Source organism: Anas acuta, chromosome 1 (assembly GCF_963932015.1).
Source record: "Anas acuta chromosome 1, bAnaAcu1.1, whole genome shotgun sequence".
NCBI classification, from domain to species: Eukaryota; Metazoa; Chordata; class Aves; order Anseriformes; family Anatidae; genus Anas; species Anas acuta.
Genome location: NC_088979.1, coordinates 67,392,839 through 67,416,390, shown reverse-complemented (window position 1 = coordinate 67,416,390; position 23,552 = coordinate 67,392,839). Strand labels below are relative to the sequence as shown.

Here is a 23,552-nt window from a genome sequence, read left to right as displayed (position 1 = left end):
ATTCATGTCCTGCCTTCAACACATATTACTACAATGCACATTTACACTCCAAGGCTCTCTTTTCTTAATCTCACTTTGCTTTCCTCATTCTTCTCCAAGCCTCCACTTAACTTCATCCTTCACTGGATTTCATGTGTGTGATTTAACTCTCCTGATTAAAGCTATTACCTTGATGATGTGTATCAAACTCACGTCCTCTTCTTTTTCATTTCCTACTTTTTATCTGTTATTTTTCTTCTATTATCTGTTTACACCAAGGTATTCCAAACAAGTAAGGTAAGCCTCTGTTTTGATGGGTTCCAATCTACCTACCACAAGCTCTTCACCCATCAGCATAATTAAAAAATGTTCTGTGTTGCCACTCCCCACACACACATACACAGAGGTGATAGGACAAAACGAGCAAAAATGCAATTGGACTTGACAACACTCTTTGACTTGTAGAACTAGAACCAAAGTCTAACACAATTCACCATATTTGATAAGGCCTTGTTTCACAAGTTTTAATTACCATGCAATATAAAATCTCCCCCTTTTTATTTTTTCTTTTCCTTGATGGTGGCCTGGAACTTAAAAACAATAAAATAAAATAAAAAGTCTTCATCCCATCTCATGGATAGCTCTCACTACATCTTAACCATGCTTCCAAGAATTAAGATGTCTGATTCCTAAATGAAGGAAAACACTACAAACCTTAGTGTTAAGTGCAACCTGTGATTCTTCTCCTGAAGAAGCTCTTTTACAGTGAACATCCCAGAACCCAACAGATACATCTGGAAAGAAGATGATTACCAGAACTGTAATTATTTACCTTTGCAACAAACAAAACCTTTGTCCACTGAATTCCAAAATACAATTTCTATTCTTCCTCAAAGTCTGACCCAGACTTGGCTCCTTGTGAAGAACACACCTCTGCAGGAGCTATTCCTCCTTCCCCACAACCTCCCCATGAAGCACTCTACAGAGGAGGACAGCCCGGCTTTCCCTGAGGAAGCTGTGAGAAAACAAGCACGTGGGGCCTGAATCAGCATTCTGCCCAACAGCCTGAGCACAACTGGCTGGAATGGCCCTCTGATCCAGGTAGTTTGGTGGGAGGGTTGGCACTTATATTTTTTTTCTGTAAGGCAGCAAATGTTATCCCTGAACAGAATCACTAAGGGATCAGGGCAAGTGAATTTCTGAGAGGAAAGGAAAAACATTCTTCCTCAGAAGCTTTTTTGCTGCTCTCTCTGCCTTGCGATCTTAGAGAAGAAAATAACTGTGGTTAAACTAAAGGCAATCTTGCTACAGACCAGCTTTATCTGAGAAAACTGGCAGTACTCCCCACTCTGTTAAGTCCATCCTGTGGCATTTGTCCCTCCTTCCCATACCCATCTTTTCTCTAGGAGGCACGTTGCTGTGTCTTTGCTTTTTTCCACAAATCTTCCTACTTTTATCTCATTGCTTCTCATTTGCCTGCTCCACACTGACTGGGGAGGCAACAGAATGATGAATACTTACTGTTCCCTGAGATCTATCTTTGACGTCATACACGGAGAGTTTGATTTGTGTCATTTGATTGATAAGAGAGTCTTGGAAAAAGGCAATGCTGCTTAGAAATATAGGATTACTTGTTCCCTGTAATCATAAACAAAAGAGGCAAAGAATACACAAGGTGATAGTTGTTATGAGGATATACTTCTTGTGTTAGCTTCGATTTTAAGTCTAATCCAACAGTACCTCAACACTTACCTCAATAATTTCTGTCTGTGCATGCTTCGTCCAGAATGCCTGAGGAGGTGTAGTTACACTCACTGCTACAAAACTATTTGGTTTTCGGTCTAGTGATGGAGTTAGCAGCTCACTGCAAGCTTCAGGCATGTAACAGAGAAATAAATTTAGATTTACAGTCTTTCTCATATTATTGTAAGACTCTATAGTTTTTTTTAAAGCATATTATGTAATCTGAGCAATAAAGCCCTGAAAGCCTAGGATTCAGTCTACCACTACACTGTGAAAGCAGACATCATTCACCTTTGTGCATACAGACAGTAAACATGCAGTCAGATCACTCTTGCTCCAAACTGTACAACTGTCCATTAAACATGTCCTCTTCCAACACCTGCCTACCCATCCCTCCAGCACAGCTCATTAGAACAGTGCTCATGCAGAGAATTTCCACTGGGAATCTCGTGAGCATGGTTGTATTTGATCTGAAGTCACACTCCATTAAGCCCATTACCAAACGCTATTTTGCCATGGAGAACCAAAAGGAGTCCTTGAACGTTGATCAAGAAGCACTACTATGAGGAGAACTAGCTTGTAATTACAAAAGGACAGTAATTTATCTCTTCTAAAATGATACAGAGAGTTTAACTACTGGGAAGGGACTACAGTGAAGAGAAAACAAATCAAAAATTCCAGTGAATGACTCTGCACATCTGCTTTGCAATTCAGAGCTAAATTCTAGCTAGCTAGATACAAGTAATTACAGCATGGTCTGGCTCTGCTTTAGCTAGATGTGCAAGGTTAGTTTTGAATTTACCTGGGCTAGCAAAATGCTTACATGTACACCGTACAGCTTTGCAGTTCTGTGTATTTTTAATTTATTTGAAAATATTTAAAAATCCTTATTCAGTTCCAAGGAATTCTAATTAACATTATTATTCATAGTATTATTATACACATCTGTGCAAATTATCTAATTTTCATTTCAATCATACTGGTAAGAGCAGAAACTTCCAAACAACCAAACACTATTAGTGCAAGAAAAGCATGCCGCAGTTGAAAATGTGGACTGAATTTTAATGAGAAAAATGCATCTCACTTATTTTTCAAGTGAGGTGAGTCAATGCACAAGTTTCTTGTCCATATTTAAACATCCCAGAAATTAGGTCACTGAAGCATCTCACATTGTCACTTGATAGCAAAGACCACGGGAAAAAAGGTATGTGTGATAGTTGGTAACTCTTACAAAATATTCTGTCTGAAAATGGTGTTTCCACCAAATCTTCAGTTTGCTTGAAGACTTGAACTGTTGATATACTGAGACTGAGGACAGTTTCATAGTATCTTCACATAAACTAAATGTACATTTAAAAATAACATTCACAAATCAAACATTTTAAAGTTTATAGGACCGATGTTTTAACTACAGATTTTTAAAAACATCACAAAATCTTTTGGCTGTCTATCAAAAGCTATATGTACTTAATAGCACATACAATCAAAATTATCATAAGTCTAAACAATCCTAAAAACCACTAAACATACCTAAACTGAACTCTAATATCGGCTCATCTGGATCCTGAATATTTCCTGTAAACCAAAAAAATTAGCACAAGGTTAGCAAAGCATTGCTCTCATGTGAACCCATCTTTGAAATTGCAGTTACAGGGGAAGAAATTAAATTTAATAGAAAATATTAACATTCTTAATTCAATGAGCTGTGAATATTTAGAATATTCATTAACTAATCTTTGGTACTTAAAATTTATTTAAAAAACCTGAGATGAACTAATTTTATAAGATATGTTAAAACAATGACTAAAATATGCAAAACTACACAAGATTATATTGAAAATGGGAATAAAAAATGTCAAATCTCAGAGGAAAATAAAAGAATTAGAGCCACTTAGCGTCTGAGGCACTATTAGCTCCGAATTATTAAATCAGATATATCTCCTCAGTAATCAGTGAACAGGGAAAAGTTGGAAAGTACCTGTCTCTCTCACTAATCAAATAAAGACTCCAGGGATTACAGTGCTAATTTACTCACCGTAAAAGATGGGGAAGATAAATCTAAGATTCCTGAACTCTCTTGAAAAGTATATACAATGTCAAACTGGGAGGTTGCCAAGACTCTTCCTAGACAACCTTGACATGCTTTTACTATTTTGCCCCATTGCTTTTTTTTTCCACTGAAAATAGTAACTGCACAAAATCTACTTTAACTTCTTTTCCCTTCTCTCTTCAATTTGGGTGTTTTGCCTGCATTAAGAATGGGAATTTTTTGAACGCTCCAGATAATCAGACACATCTAAATCTTCTAGGAATGGGAACAAAAAAACGGTCATGTTAGTAAAGGGCAGATTCTGAAAGGGGCAATAAAGCAATAGCTGATATGAAGGTACGTACCTGCGAGAGAGAGGCCTACCATGTCTGAGGTGACATCAATGGTGGAGGCCCGTTGCACGGTGCGGGACTTTGCACCATGGCGGGGACTGTGTTCTCTTGCTGTCATTTTTTCATGAAGAACCCTTCTTTTCTTGCTGCTTGGCTTTACTGGTGTTTGTCTTATGGAGCAGCAGAGTGCAGCAGGTTGTCTCCAAGTGCTATTCCTCTAACATTACCGTGCTAAGCCATAAAGAGAGAAAAAACATACACCAGAATTTTAGGCCACGATCAGCTGTTGCTCTTTTTAACAGCAGCAAACTTCCTGCCAAAAAATTACCTCAGGTCACTCAAATAAAGCACTCAGGGCAGATCCAAAGCACAGTAAGTCAATTTTCATGAACCGTACATCTGTAGCACTTTACTGTAAATTGTTGAAGACTGTACCACATGCAAGAAAGGCTCTTCTGTCAGAGAACGGGGGTTGAGAGACTCGTTAACAGAGCAGCTGCTCTTCCCCTTTGTCTAAGTTATTAAATCACGCTTAATGAAGTTTCCTGGTTTTCATAATCCCTAGGGAGCACAAGTAAATTTGTCAGATGGGGCCTCTGTCTGCAGAGGTAGGGCAACAGATTAGGACAAAGGGACATGGGGTTCGCAGGACGTGGAACAAAAGGGCAGGAAATGTTCTTAGTGTCAGCAAGCTGTGTCTTTCTAGGCTCTACCGCCGTGAGAAAGGGATATTGAAAACTATAAATAAAACCTTCCGGGTTGGGGTGACGTTGAAATGTTGGCATGGCGATGTAAAGAAAAAGCAAAACGGGACGACTGCTGATGTGGCATACAGCAGTGCTTGTGCTTTTCCTTCACCCAGTACTCTGTGAACACATATGAAGGGTTTTCTTCCTTTCACAATGACTATAAAGTCAAATATTATGCTAGAAAAGAAACACCGTGCCTAGAGATCATTTGATTATGTATTTAAATTTGGTTAAATGCAGTGCGCTTGGTTTCACTGGTAAATTTGTATTTTCTTTCCATCAGCCACGTCAGCACTGCACTTGTGGAACTTTTGCATTCCTTTCACAGTGTTATGACAAAATCCATTCCTTTAGAAAGTGACATTAGGAGTAAAATCTGAAAAACTGAAAGGCAGCAATACAATGACTAATGCCCACAGCAGCCCTTTATTCATATTACAAAATATTTGAACCACACTTTTTTTCCCTCTTATGCTGAGGGACCTAACAATGGACAAGATGCATCATATTTAAATAAATCCCCTAACTTTTACTTGTGCTTTTAATAGGTGTTTTAAATCTGTCTGAAGGCCTCCCAGAAGAGTATTCAACCCGCCTAACTCAGATCTCTAAATTTAACTAGTGAGCACCTCCCTCTGGAACATTTCAAAATAATCTCTCCACAATGAATTCAAGTGTCATCTTAACTAGCTCTAGTTCACTAAACATCTAAAATGTAGATGCAAGTTAAGCACCTAAGACAACTGAATTGAGTGCAGTCCTGGCCACCTACAGAAGCTTAGGAATGGGATTTGAAATGGGGAACTCATTCTAGGGAGGAAGGAACTTGGGCCATGTCCAGCAGATGGGCCAGTCTATTGCCCCTCAGAACTAATAATTTCCTTCAGTGATTCAATTCATGACTGAACACTGTCATACTCAATACAGTACTAAATCATTAATAGGATGTCATAAACTAATTCCAAGTAGAAAAAAAAAATGAAACTGTTGAGTGGAAGAAGCAGAAATTGAGAACTCTGAACATCCCATCTCCAAAAGCTTTGAGACTCTGACAGCATGCAAAATGACAGCCAAAAATTAGAGCAGGTAGTTTTCCAATTCTTGCGGAATCACAGAATAGTGGAGGTTGGAATCACAGAAGTTGGAGGGAACCTCTGGAGTTCATCTAGCCCAACCCCTTTGCTCAAATGAAGATCACTTAGAGCAAGTTGCTCAGGACTGTCTCCAGCTGAGTTGTGGACAAGAATGGAGCAACCTGGTTGTTCCTATGTCTGATTATTCACAGTAAAAAAGCTTTTTATCTTTTCTTTTAACATTTAAGTGGTAAAGTGGCTAGAGAACCAACAGTCTTTCTGCAATAGTATTGAATGTCCTAAGATTTGGATCAAACTTCCATCAGAACTCTTTGCCAGTGTACAAGTCCTTCCATTCTATCATTTTTTCTTCTTTCAGCAATGCATTTTTCCTTGGTTTCTTCTTTATGCAATGCGATGTTAATGGTTTATAAGTCCGTTAAACCTAAGTGCCTAATGAAACAGAACAGCTATACAATATAGTTGCAAAGATTTATGCAGGATGCCACAAACTCTTCCTCCAAATCCTACTATAACTACCCTATTAGACAACTAACACGTTCTCATAGCTAAAGGTCATAGAGCAGATAGGTGAAAGAGTCTACTGTTTTTTTAAACCAGAATCTCTGTAATTGCTGCTATCCTTAAAAAGGGTCAATCTTTGAAAAGTTAAAATAGGGATAGATTTTTTTTAAAAAAACTCTTTCTAAGTAAATATACCGAGAATAATATTCCAAGTCTAAGTCCACAACTGTTCCTTTACATTGCAATATTAATTTATCACCTATGATAACATGATAAATTCTTAATTTACTGGCAATAGCTTACAATAATCTTACTTACAAGAGGGCTCTTTTCCTCATGTGCGGAGGGATTTTGCATGTCATAACATCGGTTAAGTCCACATCTAGAAATGAACAAAACAATCAGTATAAATAATCAATCTTTTATACAGTGTAAATCACTGCCAACAGAAAAGTATCCTTCTTAGATTAACTGTAAATTTCACTTCTGATTACTAGATCTTGCATTAAAGTTTACTGAAAACTAAGAGCAACGATGCTGGAAAATAAATAAGAGCACAATCCTCTGAGAAACCTGGACCACCACTGGTGATAGCAATAGCCAGACAGAACAGGAACACAAAGAAATACGCTTATGCTGAAAAGGACTGACTTCAGGTCAGAATTTGATGAGTGGGTGCAATGGCTGTAAGAAACATATGTTAAAATGTTTACAGAAAGGCCTGGTGCTATAAGAAAAAGGAACGCATATGATACATGTTGAGAATGAAAAGCCTTTGTAATGAAAAAATTACTATACTTGCTTTTCCATAAGTTAAGCTTCCAAGTTTATATTGTTTGGAAGAGTTACAAGCGTTAAAACATCACAAGGAAAGATCATGCAAAGTGGTCAAAACACGGAAAATCAAAAGATCAGGACGCAGGGCTGTTTCTACATTTTGCGAAATTATGTGATGTAGGTTTCTGTGAACAGCTAGAAATACGCATACAGGAAAAGTGAATTATTTATAAATATACCACAGGTTACCTAAAGGTTTGAATTTGCTAATGGTACCATCTAATTCAAGTACATTTACATCAGCAGGATATGTATGGCACAAGTATGGCATACAAACAAAAGAGACGAGGGAGTCGAGGCTCAGCTTCTGGATTTCATCGTCAGCCCTATCAATAACCCAGGATTGCTTAAGAAAATGGGTCTGAACTCTTATCATCACTTACGGAAAGGGTTTCATCTCGCCTAACTTAATCCGTGTAGGAGGCAAGAAGCTGATCTCACCTCATTGCCCAGGTTCTCTACGTAGTCAATGGTGAGACACAGGCACCTCCAGAAAATGATTCACCATTTCCCAGGGTAGGTGGGATGAATCACCCCATGAAGACACCTCTCTCTCTCATTTTAGAAACAATTTAGATGACTAGTTTGGGCCTGACGCTGCAGCTGGGCAAACTGAATCCCTCCCCCAGCTGTGCTAGCTCAGGCAGGGATGACTTCCTTCCCTTCACTGCATGGCCTGACCGTCCCAAATAATAGCTGCTCTTAGATTAAAACCATTTCTACCATTGCAACTTTATGATCACGTTTTTGATAGAAATTGGTGGAGCTATGATTTCTTCCAAATTTAAGGTAGTACAAACACACCTGGCAGTTTCCTGAGACGGCACCTACGACAGGTATCACTCCTATCCCAAAGGGCGATGTAATTCAGTCATCATGTCCAGGCAAATCTCATCTGGAGCACAGCATGACACACCTACACACAGCCTTTGGCTTTGCCCTTACTAATACTGCAAACAGCGGATGTTGATAAATCTTCAGGAGGAGCATAACAGAGAAAGGGAAAATGTGGCAGCTCATTTAGTGCTTTGATGAAAGGTCTGGGGATGAAATCCTGCTAAAAGTTTACCATCATCTCCAAGGTGGAGTGAAAAAGTAATTGTGGGTACTTAACAAACTGTTTTACTGCTCTCTGTACTGCAAGGCCCACTCTCTGGACCTTACAAATTCGGGTTGCTGCTCCTCAATAATCCATTTGTAAGATCAAAAGGACACCTCTAGCCAACTGGCCTCTTCAGATAACTGTATCATCGTGGACAAAATAATGGAAAGGATGAAATACCAGACACTAAGTTATGACTACGCTTCCTTGCATGTAACAGCACCATCTCTAGCATGCTTATCAGATACATTTTTTCTTCCTTTTTACCTCCAACCACTGAAAACCTTGTAGTTCAATAAGATTTGCTCCAGGGTCTGAGGTGAAGGTCTGGACCAACCCCATCACTCAGGGCTGCAGAGGTAGCCCAAGAGTGGCACATCAGCTCAAGGTCTGCAGCTCCAGCAAAAGCCTCCTAAGACCGATACCGATTAACAGCTGTTTTTTGCAGTCTCATGAGCACTTTGCTCTTCTGTCTTTTCTAACAGCACACTGAATGTCCTGAATCTGATTCAGGTCATATAACAAAAGGAAAAGTCGGAGCCATGAGCTTGATACCTGGAGTCAGATTTTTCCTTCCAGCCAAACCCATGGGAGTAACAACACAGAGCATATCGATGCTCGTAAAGATAGGATGTGTGGAATGAACCAGCTGGTGCCAAAAGCTGATACCCACCCAGTGCACATCTCAAGGTGATATTTAGCATTATGGTCCAGAGCTAATTTGGCTCTGGGGACTGAACGCACATTAAACAGTGTGCCCTCTCCAGCTTAGCTTCAGGCAAGAAGCCCAATTCATGTGCTCTGAGATATGAACAAAAAATGCAGTGACTGGGGACGATAGCAAGATTTACTTCCAAAACGGACTCCTAGATATAGGATATATTTATATTTTATATATAATATAATATTTAAATATACAAATCTTTATACATTTAAATATTTATATATTATAAATAAAATTATATGTTATATATAATTAAATATATTATAAATATAATACTTATATATAATAATATTTTATATTTATGTATTAATAAATACAGGATATGATATAGATGCAGCCGTACGATCAATTATGGCTTATTTATTAGTTCTACGAGCAGCCTCCCACGAGTTGCAAATGCTCCCATTGTTGCCACTGACAAATATAGACTATTTCAATGCCAACTGCAGATCCATGGGTTGATAACAGTTTCGCTCCCCTTCGCTCCCTCGGTGACCCTGGACATCCATTTACCAGGTCACCTGGAAGGCAGAAGGAAGCAAGCGGTGCCAGCACCCAGGATGAACCTTTGCCTCCCACTGAAATTACCTCCCCACCAAAACATCCTCAGCAGGTGCTAGTCTGTCAGCTCCACAAAGGGGCTGTATTCCCCTTCTCAGTCTGCTCCTTAAATCTAGCTTCCCCTCCGAAGATGGCTCAACGTTTCCTCCTCTCATTGACCAGAAACCCAATTACCAGGAACGGAAAACAAGCTTGCCCTGAATGGTGCCTCTTGTCCTCCTGAAGCCCTCCTGAGGACTCTGATCAAGGGGGTGACCTCAGCAGGCACAGGGAAACATCCTCCACAAGAAAAAGAAATCAGCTACTGCAGGACACAATGAATGTAGCTGTGCAGCATGGAAATCCCCAAGAGCGACCTTTTGGTGATATTCAGATAAAATGCCAGTTCAGCAGCAGGAAGTAGCTTGCTTTCTCTTTGTTTTCCCTTCTGCCCTCTCCCACTTACCTACACACAAATCTAAGTCACACTCTTCCTTCTCGATCCTTCACCTCCACCTTCACGAAATCATGAGAAGCTTCAGCAAACCCAATTAATCTACAAACCCGATTTTCTCTCCTCTAGCTATTTTGGATACTTTTGGGTACTCCTCCACTGTTTTACCAACAGCTTACGGATGGTCTTTTCTCTAGACTAATCTTTAGGCTCTTCACAAGAAATATATAGGGTATGTTACGGTAAAGCTTCCTGTGCATGGGATGACTTCTTTCCATACCACCTGGGCCTCTCACACTGCCCACGCAGACACGGAAAAAGCCCACGAGACTGGCAGATGACATATTTGCTGTTGAGGAGTTTGGACTGGGAACAAATGGCTGAATTTGACGGTCCTTTGGACACCCTCCTCCAAGGTCCTCCTGCTACAGGAAAGGGGTAGGGGAGGAGGGGAAGAATGGGGATAAAACAAGTAAAAAAAAACAGCGGTTTATGGCCTGGAGATGAACCAGATATGCTCTGGTATCTGGTACACTCTTATAGTCACTGCAGCGTTCATTACAGCTGTTGATTACAGATGGCAGGCTCTCTTCTCTGACACAACGGGTGGCAATGAAATATTCCCCATCACACAGGCAGTGAGAGGCTGTGGGGACCACAGAAAACACAGAGGAATAGAAGCACGCGAACTGCATGTGCAGTGGGAAGTTCTGCTCGAAGTCTGATTACAACAAAAAGTCCCAGGAACTATCTGAACTGTCTGCCTGCAATACTTATCCACTTCACAGACCAATGCAGCACTACTTCAAGGCAGTTTATTCTGGTCAAAACAACCCGGGAATCACTGGCGAGCTACTGTGAGTGCTGTCCTCTGTGTGCCTGGGTCACATCTCACATTCTGCTTGGAAACCACTGGGTCATGTTCAGCTTCGACTGTGCTCCGGGGTCACAGACTAAACAGGAGTTTACTTTCTTGACCCTGGATTTTCCCAGATGGAAAAAAATGCTCCATTAGGTCACAAACACACCAGAACATCTCCCAGGCACTCTTCATTTTCATGTGGCATTCCTCTGACATGCTCTGCTTCCTACGCTTACCATTTGAAAAGTTTATATAAATTAAAAATACAAAACAGCAGCAGAGGGCAAGCCAGAAAATGTACAAGTTATTTCTCTAACATATGTGGCTTTCAATCAGACATAATTAATGGACTCAGGAAATGAAACATGTCGTGTATTTAGAAAATCTGAAATAAATGCTAGGGTGGGAGTAATATTGCACAAAGGTTATTACCAGGAGTGATGCAGCATAGCAAAACTGCTGCGACTGACACACAGATCTGTCGATGCATATTTCTCCATCAGCATTTGGTTTGTATTCTAAATTGGGGCTCGTGTTTGTACTTCTGATACATCTTTTTTCTTATATTGTGCACACCTAGTCTGTGCCTACTGGAGAGGATTTTTTATGTCTTTTCTAATAAAATAATTCTTGTTTGGTTCCAGATACTTGTTTCCTTTGTGCTGCTTTCATTTGTTCTTCTTAATACACAACATGATTTGTTTATTTACTCCGATCTCTCCAGATCAGTGGGGGAGAGGGCCAAGATGCTCTTCCCTTGACTCACTTCTGCAGTCACGTACACAGCCCCTCCTTCCCAAGCAGTGGGATGCTGCTGGTTTGAAGTGTGAAGCACCCAGCTCCACACACCCCAACAACAGTCCACGCTTCCCACCACTGTTCTCATTACAACACCTCACCAGGACAGCTGGCATGGCCAAAGGAATCCTTTTTCACACCAGTCCTACCCCATGGGTTAACAGCAAGGTGATCCTGTGAGATGTCTTGCCAGTTTCTAAACATATTTTCCTCGAAAAATCTATTTAGACAGCATGCAGAGACCCCAGCTTGTTGGCACTGTCAGAGACCAAATTCAGCCAGAAAATCCTGTCAGGATTCCTTGGAGCTGGGCCAGAGACCCCCAAGATCTGGTTTGCTTTCTTGGCCAAGTTGTGAGGAGGCACTGTGGAGAAGGCAGCCAGCACGTCGGCCTCAGTTGCTGCTCTGTAGAGCTGAGGAAAGCTGTGCTCTGAGGGGAAATCCAAGCACAACATGGAACTGCTGTGGGGTGAAATGACATGGAAAGGGCACAGTAGTTCTCCCGGACATAGTCCTTTCCATGAAAAAAAACAAACAATAAGTTTGCATAAGTGAAAATAAAGAGGGCCCTATCATACTCCTCTGGCCTTGGCTGAGCTACAGCCATTAGGGACTCCAGAAAGGAACCAGAAGCTACTGGTATGTCACAGGATCACAGAAAGGTTTGGGTTGGAAGGGACCTTAAAGATTACCCTGTTCCAACCCCCTGCCATGGGCAGGGACACCTCCCACCAGCCCAGGTTGCCCAAGGCCCCATCCAGCCTGGCCTTGAGCACCCCCAGGGATGGGGCACCCACAGCTTCTCTGGGCAGCTCTGAAATGAGGAGATAACAGTCAGAAGAGAGGAGAGCTGGTAGGTCTGAAGAAAGTTGGAGAGCTGAGCTGTTTCTCGAGAAGTGGTAGGGCTTGGGACTACTGGGGCAAAACACAGAGCTCATCACTTGTCGGCCATGCCACAAGACAGGCACTGACAGATGAAATAACAGGACAACTGAGGGGACCGTGTTATCCTCCGCTTGTGGTGCCCAATACAGTGGGCGTGCTCCGGGGCTGACGATGCAGATGTGCCACCCCAGCTGCCCCCTGCATCCTGTGCCTCCCTCCAACATACCTGCACTCACCCCACCGCCCACCCGTCCTCCCGGCCCTGCACAGCACCCTTACAGCAGCTGCTTTCTCATGAAGAGCAGCGTGAAGGGGAAGTGGGACAGGAGGCGACGGGGGCTGAGACGCAGTGGTTTGTCCACCTATTTTCTGCTAGATAGGCAAGGAACAGCTGCAGGCACCTCTCTTTCAGAAAAGGAAGCCACGATTTTGTTTTCCATCAAACCCTGACCACATTAAGAAGCAGCTTTTCAGAAGTCGCAGAATGTCACCGCTTGCCCATTCCAGGTCACAAGCAAAGACATGATGAGGATTTTCAAGAAAGTCAAAATAAAAATAAAATAACATGTTATGACTAACATCAGAGCAACAAACCTTCCTACACTTCAACAGCAGTAGTTTCATTTTAGCAACTGTGTTGGTAGGAATTGCCAGAAGCGGATAGAAAGACTGCAAGTTAGAAAGGTAAGAAAACAGAAATAGGAAGATATAAGCAAGGCCCACTGAAACAGTTCATAGAAATCAGGAACACAAATTTGCTGACCAACGTATTTGCCTATATATTTTTAACAGTCAGATTTTAAGAGAAAGTACGTTTCACCACATTTGCAAAAATCGATGTCCCTAGCAAGTACGAACTGAACTGCTGCCACCAGGACCTGGCCATCATTTACTGAAGGGGTTCTTAACTTCCAGCAGAGCTACTGAAAAACAACTCTGTGGAAAAGATTACACGTATTGACAGACATGGGCAGTTTTTAAAACATACTGGAAAAAATATTTGGAATATACCTACCTTATTTGATTAATTAAAAAGGCCTAAATGAGTAACACAAACTAGATTAAAGTATGTGACCTACAAAAAATTAGACCACACGTGGCTTGTGTGTCCTTGAAGCAACCTTAAAGAAATCAGAACAAATATCACTGAAATATTTCTACATATTTGACTACAAATACTTCTCCGATGTAAGATCAGCAGCTTTCTAGTAGAATATCATATTTCAACAATAGTCCCCAGCTTGTGAAAATTTGCATGAGGTTTTTTAGCTTTGAATATCAACCTTAGCAAAATACTGTGTTCTCTCTTGAGGTGTGATGAACTGTTACAAAAAATGAGTATCTTGCAGGGGACATTGTGATGCTAATTCTAAGACAGGAAAGACAAAGTTTGAAAAGAGGAATTGGAAGCATTGCTACTACTCTGACCAGTTTAATGTGTAAAATAAACAAGCACAGAAACACTCGTGGACAAATAAAACTGTTGTGGGTACTTCATGGGTTCATGTCTCCTCACCACAATATAGTACAGATGAAAGCAGTCTGTCCAACAAGTGAAGGTAGCAAGGATTTGTGCAGCTGCAGTACGTGTTGTGCAACATTTTTTGTCCTACTATAACAATACTTTCACTCCAATCCACTAAGAGACCAAACGTAACAAAAATTTCAGTCTGAAATTCAGAGAAAACTTAAGCCTCCTACAGGCTATGGCCATAGACTTTGCATTTCCAGAGTCCATTTAAAAAAAAAATAAAAAAATTCAAATGTTTGTGCCCTCAATCTGGCTTATTTTCTGCAATTGCTGCTGATCAGTCTTCAGAACTGACGTAATTTGGAGGGCTACAAAAGTTTGTTTGAAAAAATAACAACTGCGGCAGGGATGCTAGCAACAACCACAAAAGATACAAACGCTATGCAAGGACAAAGGGCAAATATTAGTGCCGAGTTCCTTGCAGCACTCAGTACTCAAAAATATGAGCTTAAATGTCACGGTTTTGTCAATTCTCCAAGCGCTAGCATTCCTTATAAAAGTGGTGTGTTAACTACAGGCCAAGTTTATCAGAATCTCACTTCTTCTAAAGCACATTTCTCACGGATGCAGAAAAGCCTGGAAATGCAAAGGATACATCCCAAATTATTTACTTTTCTTAAAGTTCATGAATAAGTCACTCTCACCACTGACGTATTTGACTCTTTTTTTGTTGTTGTTTAATGCTGAAGGCTAGCAGCAGTGACGCCGGCTTCTCCTGCTCCCTCCGGGTGCCTCAGTATCCCTGCCTTCCTCCCACCACACCTTCTCAGGAATTCATATGCAAGCTGCCAACCCCAGCAGTCAAATCTCCACGGCAAGGCAGCAGGGATGGTGTTTCTGCCCACAGCTCCCTGCCTCGCTCCTCCGGCCTAGCTGAGAGCGGGTATCTGCATTTTGGCTCTACTGGATCAGTCTGCCACCTAATCAAAACCACTTTCAGCAATGGGTTAAACTAAGAGACTAGAGGCACTACCCTCTGGCACAAGAGCAGGACCAAGAGCTGAATATGAAAATTGGCTCAGAGCAAAAGGTTAACGAAGGCTGCGGCCCCCTCTGAGAGCGGGCAGTGACAGAGACTGAGGCAAACAACACAACGGGCAGGGCTGGGATCTTGTGAGGCGCCTCCCAGCCTGTGGTGACGAGCACCCCGGGAGTGAGTGCCCAAAACTACGACCACATTTACTGGTAGGGCAACAGCTCAGCATTGCCCTGCACTTGGCAGCACCATGATCCTAAAACCCTGCCGTAGCCTATACCAGCACCAGTGACTGGCCCTATGCTTCGCAGGGGTTGCAAGGCCGGAGGACTAAGGCTTCCCCAGCTTGCTTTGTCTGAACTTTTCTTGACCTACCTGCAGCTTGGTTTTATTTCAGTTCAGCTCTAACGACATTTTTCCTGATGGCCCAGATTGCCTGTGACTAATTGTTTTTACTTCTGTTTATCTTTGTGTGGTACCGTCATGATTTTAGCGCTCCAAAACAATGATGCAGCATAGAAAAATACAGGCCTGGTACGGTAACGGGAGGTCCTGAGGAGCAGAGACGGAGGATGCAGCAGGGAGGAGAACAAGAGGTTGGGCACAGACTACAGACACTGGAGGCACTGTGTCTATAGATGGCTCACCCATGGTCACCTGAAGAAACACGGACTTGGGGATGGCCAAAACTGCTTTTGGGGATCATAAACAGAAGAAAGAAAAAGTATCTAGTGTGTGAAAGGTACCCCACATACCAAATTCGGATGTAACGTGCTACTGCAGACCAGCGGAGAAAGAGCCAAGCTTAAAAGCTTGTTAGTAAACATGAAAAATGATCCCAGGTGGATCCCACAGTGAAGAAGAAGAAACCATCAACACAAACATCATTTTCCTCCCAGTGAAGGACTTCAGATACTGACAGCTTGCTGAAACACCCCCATCCCCACCACCAAAACAACACTACCAACCTTAGGATCCAGAGGAGTAGGGGAAGCGTGAGCATTACAGCAGGAAAAAGAGGTAGGTACTGCGCATGTCCAAGCGTTTTAATTGCATTAGGTATTGCTTTTCCTGTAATTATTGGATCTGGACAAAGAATGATTCCTGAATTAGACTACAAAGATTTTATTTATATCAACAACAACAGCTTCTTGGCATTAGATATGAAGTGTTTCATCTTTGCCCATAAAAAGAGATTTTATTGTAGCAGCACAGATGTAGAATTTAATGTCACTCTTCACCATTTACCTGCACCAGCAGATGCTCCTGTCACCCTGTATTTTTGGAGAGAAATCTTTAAGCACCTGGGAGCACTGATTTTACTAAGTCTCCAGCTTTTTAAGTCCTGCAGATCTCATCTCTGTAGCTTCGTTTAGTGTCCTTATGGACTAACAATGCAAGAATGAGAGAGACAGAGAGAGAGAGAGAGAGAGAGAGGGAAATAACACTGTCAGGATAGTTTGTGATCGCTGGGATTTATGCTCCAAGCACCATCTATTTGCTCCCACTAATAACAAAAAATGATTGCTCACTTGCAGTGGAATCACTGTGAATTATAACATGTCATTGTCAAATATTTTTAAGACAGCAAATGTCATCAAACTACAACTTTTTAACTCTGTTATTGCCTGACTTAAAATAAATAAATAAAAATTGGAGAACAACAGGCTGTTTTAAACACCAAAAAAAAATTCTAAATAAAAGGTTAGCTTCTGTGAGAAGGGAAGCAAGCTAGTACTATGACAAAATGAAATCAGATTTATTGAATTCTTCTATCAACAGCTTTCAATCTATTTTGATTTGAAAATTCCCTGAATTTTTTCCAGTGGAAGAACATTTCAGCATCAGCTAATTTAAAGCTACTGATTGTAGGCTTGCTTTCCTTAGTCACTTTTTATGAGCTTGTTTGCATAGTTGATGGACAATGTAAAACCACTGACTTCAACATTATAAGAACCAAGCCAGCTGTGATTGTCAAGACTATTTTTTTTTTTCATTTTACATTGTTTCCATCTGCTCAGGACTACACAAATTATTCACCTAACTTTCTACATTTTTCCATGTTTGGTCTTACTCTAGAAGACAATTTGTATTCGGAAAGCGTGAGCACAGGCCTTTCTGGGCATTTTCCAGTGCTGAAAAGTGGAAGCCTAATAATACCTCTTTATCCAACCGAGAAAAAAAACAAAAGCCACCTTTTTCAAGAAAGAAAATAAAACCAAACTGTAACTGAAATCCTATATGGCAAATAGTTCTTTGTGAGGTATGCGCTTACAAAAAGCAAACAAGCAATTCATTAACAACAATGTAAGTGAGTTAAAGAAAAATCAGAGTCTGGCGTTACCTACAGCAAGGGAAGCCAGGCACCTCTGGCTGAAATCCGTGAGACCTGTGCCCAGAAGGTCGTTTAATACTGAAGCTGTAACTACCAAACCCCTGTGAAATTTCAGGCTGCTCATGGGTGATGCAGAAACATTGGTATCAGTGTGCATTTAACAAATGTCAGCTCTTCGTTAACCCTTCCATTCTGAAAAGCCCTGTGGCTAAGTACAGGAGGGATGGCTCTGTGATAACAAAGTCCCAGATTTTAAGGACTGTTTGCCTTTAAGGACTGTTTGCCTTTTCTATCTGGGAGTGGGCAATGGTGGCACCAAGACAACCAACGTAAAGCATCTTCTATTTTCCTCCCCAGTAACACCCACAAGTCACTCCTGCATAAGTAACAATAAAGTTTGCACAGCCTTATCTACATGGATTTTCCCAATCTAATCTGCAATATTAGAAAAGGACTCTTTATGCTGCCAAGATTACAAATCAGACTGCAGGAGTCCATAGTTTAATATCTACAATTTTTTTTCTGGTTCTTGGACAGCTGTGACCATGTGGTAATTGCTGTGTCTGTTTTTCAGGCACCTTTACAAACCACAATCTTTTCAGCTCTCACATTCAGATTTTCCTTTTTTGATCACGAGTATGGAAAGTGACCTCAGGACAGAAGACATCTTATGCTTTTTGGGCTATATGATTGCAAAGCTAAAACGTTAAGTTACAATATGCCAGTGTCATCTCACTGGTGATGGATGCAGCTGGTCATAGACTAGTCTGTGATGCTCCTATTTAGTGCACTTATTTTGTCTACTCTAATAAAAGATGACTTGTATTGGATGCCAAGTACTTACTGGTACTTACTGGTGCTTCTGGGAAGAGAAAAAGCACAGTTTTTAAACAAGACCCACTGAGGAAATTACAAGCTGCTTTTACGTTAAGTCTTGAGGAAAAATCGTCAGCATTTTTTTGTGTGTTGTCTCTTCCCTTCACTGCTGAACAAGATATCCAAGCTCTTGATTACAGATAATCTGGAATACCACCAAGTCCATTTCTCCAAAAAAAAACAGGTAAATACCAACAAACTTGTATGACGAAATACGTTCACTTGAGCTCACTCATTCCTAAAGCTCTACGCGGCTGCTTTACCCACAGGGATCCACAACCACTGCTCCCAACAGTGCCTTCTTGAAAAAACAGTCCCCTGAGAAGTCTTGTTTTCCATTTTTCCTCCTTCCACACAAATACTACCTGAAAGCTATTCTATTCCTACTTTCTTTCTCAAAGACATACAAGGCTGGGTGGTGCTGTTATTTGACTTTATCACTTAACCCAGCAGTGCCAATGGGTTAACACTCGTAACCCATTGTTTGTCTGTGGATAAAGCGCACCAACAGGCACCGCACAAAACAAGGCTGGTCTGTCATATATATCAATTCAAAACAGAAAAGGGTTTTCTTCCTGTTATAGCATACAGATTTCAAAGTTTAGCTAGAAATTCCAACCTGATGACAAGATCTTTACTCCACATTTTAATGCACAGTGAAGTCCACCAAAAAGAAGGTGTCTCAGAGTGGCTGCTTTCCCTCCCACCACCCATAAAAATCCGTGCTGGTGCCTTGGCTCAAATAGGTTTAGCTTCTAAAGCCAGAGTCTGTTCATTTAGTGCTCATCACCTTCACTGAAGACTACGGTAGCTGTCTGTATCAACATGCACATCTATTAAATGGAGCCTGTGTCACCTTGTGGGATGGCATTAACAAACATGAGAGTGTCAGCTGAAAGACAAGAAAAGCACCTCAAGATGGAGATTTCTGCATTTCTGAAGCAAAGCTCCCAATTGAAGTGGTGGACGCCCCGTTATCAAGATATTTACAGGATTTTCTACCAAACCTACAGGTTTACACAGCTGCAGCTTTCTCCACCCAAACCTGTGTCTCTCCAGACAAATATTCTACTTGGCAGCTGCCTGGGACAGTTCCCAAAATCACCATATCAAAATCACAGCAGATCTGACTAAAGGAAAGTCACCGAAGTGAACGTGTACAGTCACGGTGAAAACGCCTCCTTTCAGAAGCACGAGATCGATGTTCAAATGTTCCACTGAAAATAGCTTGGTGTTAACAGCTGAGCAGTGCTCTCTTATTCTTTGTCTTTGTTTGCTTGTGTTAACCTGGGCAAGAAGTCAACAAGAAAGTACAATTATTTTTGAAATTCATTCAAAGATGACTATGCTCTCACGGAGGCCTGAGCCACAACCCATCTTTCAGACCATCTCATCTGCGTGCTCTAGGCATTTCCGGGGTTAAAATCTAGCAGGAGTTGCCTTACGATTTTTTTAATATGGAAATTACAGAACAATCTTGAACGTAATTATTCCCAAATGGATATATTTTCATTTCAAAGCCAAATTAGCATAAACACATTTGAAGAAGAAATTGACATTCTCTGCCTGTCACGCTTGCCTACAAACCCCCAAAATACTTTGGCACGTTTTATTTTTAGTTTTTGTAGCATCCAGTCTCTCCAAACAGAAAACATGCTGTTAAAAATACCAGGACAGAAAGCTCCAACCGAGTTGGAGCTACCTTCTCTTTTGTACTGCCTACAGCTTAGCACAGATACAGCTCATACAGGCTCTGTTTAACTCAACAAAAAAATGGTTTACTGCAATTTCCTCCATTTCTCTCTTCAACAGGAACGTGAGATGCCTTTTTCCCTGAAACCTACACCAGAAACCTCTTCAACTGATGCTATTCCAGTTTTTCTGGGAATCCTATAAGCAACAGCCATGCCACTCTGAGATTCTCTCGAGCGTCAGCTCTCGGGAAAATGCTTAGACAGAATTTCAAATTAAAACTCTGAGATGTTTACCAGCCAGCGAAGCTTCACTTAGAGCTAAATAAAACCCAGAATACAGAAAAAAAAAAAAAGAAAAAAAAAAAAAGGCCAAACCCAAACTGGGACACAGATTCTAAATCTAAGGAAATAGACCACGGCTCTAATAAATAAAACAGGAACTCTGAAAAAGCACTCACACATTTTCATGCCTGCCTCCTCAGTCCTCCCCCCTGCCATCCACCCTCTCGGATCGTCACTCAAAGCTCTGTGTTTCCAGCAGAGCACTCCCCTTCCAAACTATTAACAATTCAGTCCATAAACAGTGTGTTGTTTTTTTTTTTCTTTACTGTGGCAATTTTCCAAGTAAGGCCTGTGAGATCATCACGCAATTGTTTTTACCACGGAACAATAACTACTTAGTACCACTATGTAATCATTAATTAGGAAGCAGGAAAAAAAATAATAAGAGAAGTTGCACCATTCTCTGCTGCTATTCTGCTAGGCACTTAAAAACCTCAAAAACACAAGCTAAGCACTTATTAATAAACAAGTAACTGGAGAGCTAAACACAGTGGTGCCAGAAGTAGGCACCACTTAAAAGCCATTTAAAAGGCTTCTAGCTGTGGCCCTGTGCTCCTGCTGTTTTATGGATCATTCTCTTAAAGAATGACCTGATCAATGTCCTTATTGCAGATAACAGCACGTAAAACAGGAACAGCAGCAAGCAGGTTACTCACCCTTACTCCACGAATTCAGCTCTGTTTTGAACCTGGTGCTGAGACGAACTGGCATCTACACAACGAGCAGTCCCTCGCCAGCAGCTGGCTGCAAGTTTAAGCATTTGTCAAGCTAGGAAGGTATCTGGGGCAGGGCTGTCACTGCCGGGAAGTATCGCACCCGTCACTTGTCACCGCAGGCACATCGGGGATCCTCCACCACAGTTTTCACTTCAGAGCAAGCTTTTCTTCCGCTGGCCGTGAGTTGCTGCCCAACTATCAGCCTCTAAATGCATCTTTATCATGGACTAACCTTACACACCTTTGTTCAGCCCTGCAAAATCACTTCAGGCCCAGTTATCACAGATTTCCCTGTGTACTACAGGGAAACTGCAGGGCAATGCAGTTGGACACCTCAGTTTGTGCCGCTGTCTCCCTGCCATACCCTGCTGTTACTTGCAGGCTGTCATTAGTCCTCTGGTGGACTATGACATCCTGCTCTCAGTTATCACCTCGCTGCTATCAGCCGCATTCCCAAGCTCCCTATTACTCCAGCTACATCACTGCAGCAATTAAAAGCCTTGTTTTGCCAGCCTCCCTGACATACCCAGCCTCCTCATGTACCATCTCGCCTTTGATCATCCCCGTAGCCCTTCTCCGCATCTGCCACGCTGTGAGCTGAGGTTTCTGGGATGCTGCAATGAGTGTTGCTCACTTACTAAGCACCAGCTCAGTGGAAATACTCCTGACACTTTCCTGGATCCCATCTGTGGTTTTCATGATGGTGTCAGATTGATGGGCCAGATACAATTCAAACCCACTTACCCTCCTTCAAAGTCTTCAGCTGCTTAGCTTCCTGATCATGGATAAAGGTCCTGCCTTACTTCCTAAAACGAAGCTGTAGCACCACCCGATTTCAGGCCTTCTACACAGATGCCACCCGGGTGCCTAGGCTCTGTTAAGTTAAGAGAAAAAGGCAGGAGCTGGGTGCCTAATTAAAAATCTGCCTCTTTCCACTGATTATATAAGAGCTTAGCCTGCTAATTTTGACACCAAGGTTAAGTGAATTCCTGCCAGTGTGAGGCCTGACACTTTGCTGTGTTAAATTCCCCCCTTTTGGGCTATCTAATTGTGTGGGTATTGTCCCTGTACAGCCACTTCACCTAAGACAGTGCTCTGTGAATGAATTAATGTCCTCCTCTCACCAGCAAGTTTCAACAGCCTGCTTTCAATACATTACAACTCCAAAAAAAAGTCAACTAACTTCATAACTAATTAATCTTAAATATCCACCTCCTGTTGTCTCCCCTTGGGCCACTTCTCAGCTTCAGCACTCCACTAACCTTCCTCCACCTTAAACAGTAACTTTGAAGCCACCCGATATTACATGCCTCAGTAGGATCCAGAGAGACCAGATCTAGCACAACTTTCTTTTTCTAGAAAGCCTAATTTCTTACTCAAAAAAAGATATTAGGTCAGTCTGACACGACCTACCTTAGTAAAACAGATTATATTTTATCCTCTTTCTATCCACCTCTTGTGTCTTTAATTATTCATTCCTTCAAATTTTTGGTAAGGTTTTTAAGGTCAAATTAACAACTCTAAAGTTGCCTAAATCATATTTTCCATTTCCTTAGAGGGTTATATTATAGTCAATAGTATCAGGTTACAAAAATCCTTTTAAAAAATCTTAGCTGATCTATATTTTAATTACACAGTAAAAAAGGTTCTTGTAAGAAGTTCCTAATTGCATGGCAACTTAACAAGCCACTCTGACAGAGTGAAAGTGATTGCTTTTAAAACATACAAGATTCAAAAACTGTATGCTTCTTCTGAGATTACGAGAAGTTACGTATACTGGTTTCAAGACTTCTGGAAATCTCCTGAGACCCCCAGGTGAGAAGATACACAGCAAGATATAGCTATGGCCCTTTTTTGACTTGCTGTGTGAAACCCCACTGCTGATCTGTGAGATGTGTCTGGGATCTGTGTTGCACAACATCTGTAAGAGGTGCACAGTACCTCAAACTCTCACCGTTCAGGACAATTCCTTACATTCACCAACTGTTAAACATGTTCACGTAGACCCATTTGTTGGGTCTCTTTCAACATTCTAGATCTTGAGAGGTTTTTGTGCTGACCCAGATTTTCTAATAAAATTTAAAAGTTTTTTAAAGGGATAAATATATTACACAGTTCAAGAAAATAGTTCAATAGCATGGAAGAACCTTTTTTTTTTTTTCCTATAAGAAACTTCCTGTTCTTTCAGCACTTTCTTATCGCCATCAAAAGATTTCTCTTGATGTAGATTTTAAGACTGACCCATCTTCCTGAGAGCCCTGGATCACTGGCAACTGCTCCTGACTTCACCAGGGACTGCTTTTGATGTATGGAGGTCCAGACTTGAGGACCCACATGGTCGCTTCCAATCTTACCTTCCTAGCTACATGGAAAATACCACTGCAGGCAAACTCTGACCCCAAAATAGGAAACAATCCACATATGAAGTT

General features: G+C 41.4%; 1 protein-coding gene across 17 annotated transcripts in view; it reads right to left on the bottom strand.

The window, feature by feature from the left end:
• Window positions 1-23,552, bottom strand: part of INPP4A (inositol polyphosphate-4-phosphatase type I A) — a 111,237-nt gene that overhangs the window by 45,995 nt on the left and 41,690 nt on the right. For 15 of the 17 annotated variants that reach the window (XM_068680896.1, XM_068680949.1, XM_068680996.1 and 12 more), the window contains exons 2-7: window positions 6,770-6,833; window positions 4,117-4,335; window positions 3,253-3,297; window positions 1,732-1,850; window positions 1,501-1,617; window positions 694-773 (exon numbers count right to left, since the gene is read on the bottom strand). In XM_068680896.1, coding sequence (XP_068536997.1) covers window positions 694-773; window positions 1,501-1,617; window positions 1,732-1,850; window positions 3,253-3,297; window positions 4,117-4,222 — 467 coding nt within the window. In that variant the 5' untranslated portion in view covers window positions 4,223-4,335; window positions 6,770-6,833. Of the gene's footprint in view, window positions 1-693; window positions 774-1,500; window positions 1,618-1,731; window positions 1,851-3,252; window positions 3,298-4,116; window positions 4,336-6,769; window positions 6,834-20,523; window positions 20,548-21,063; window positions 21,128-23,552 lie in introns of those variants that run through there. The other 2 variants (XM_068680904.1, XM_068680923.1) reach the window with 2 other exon arrangements.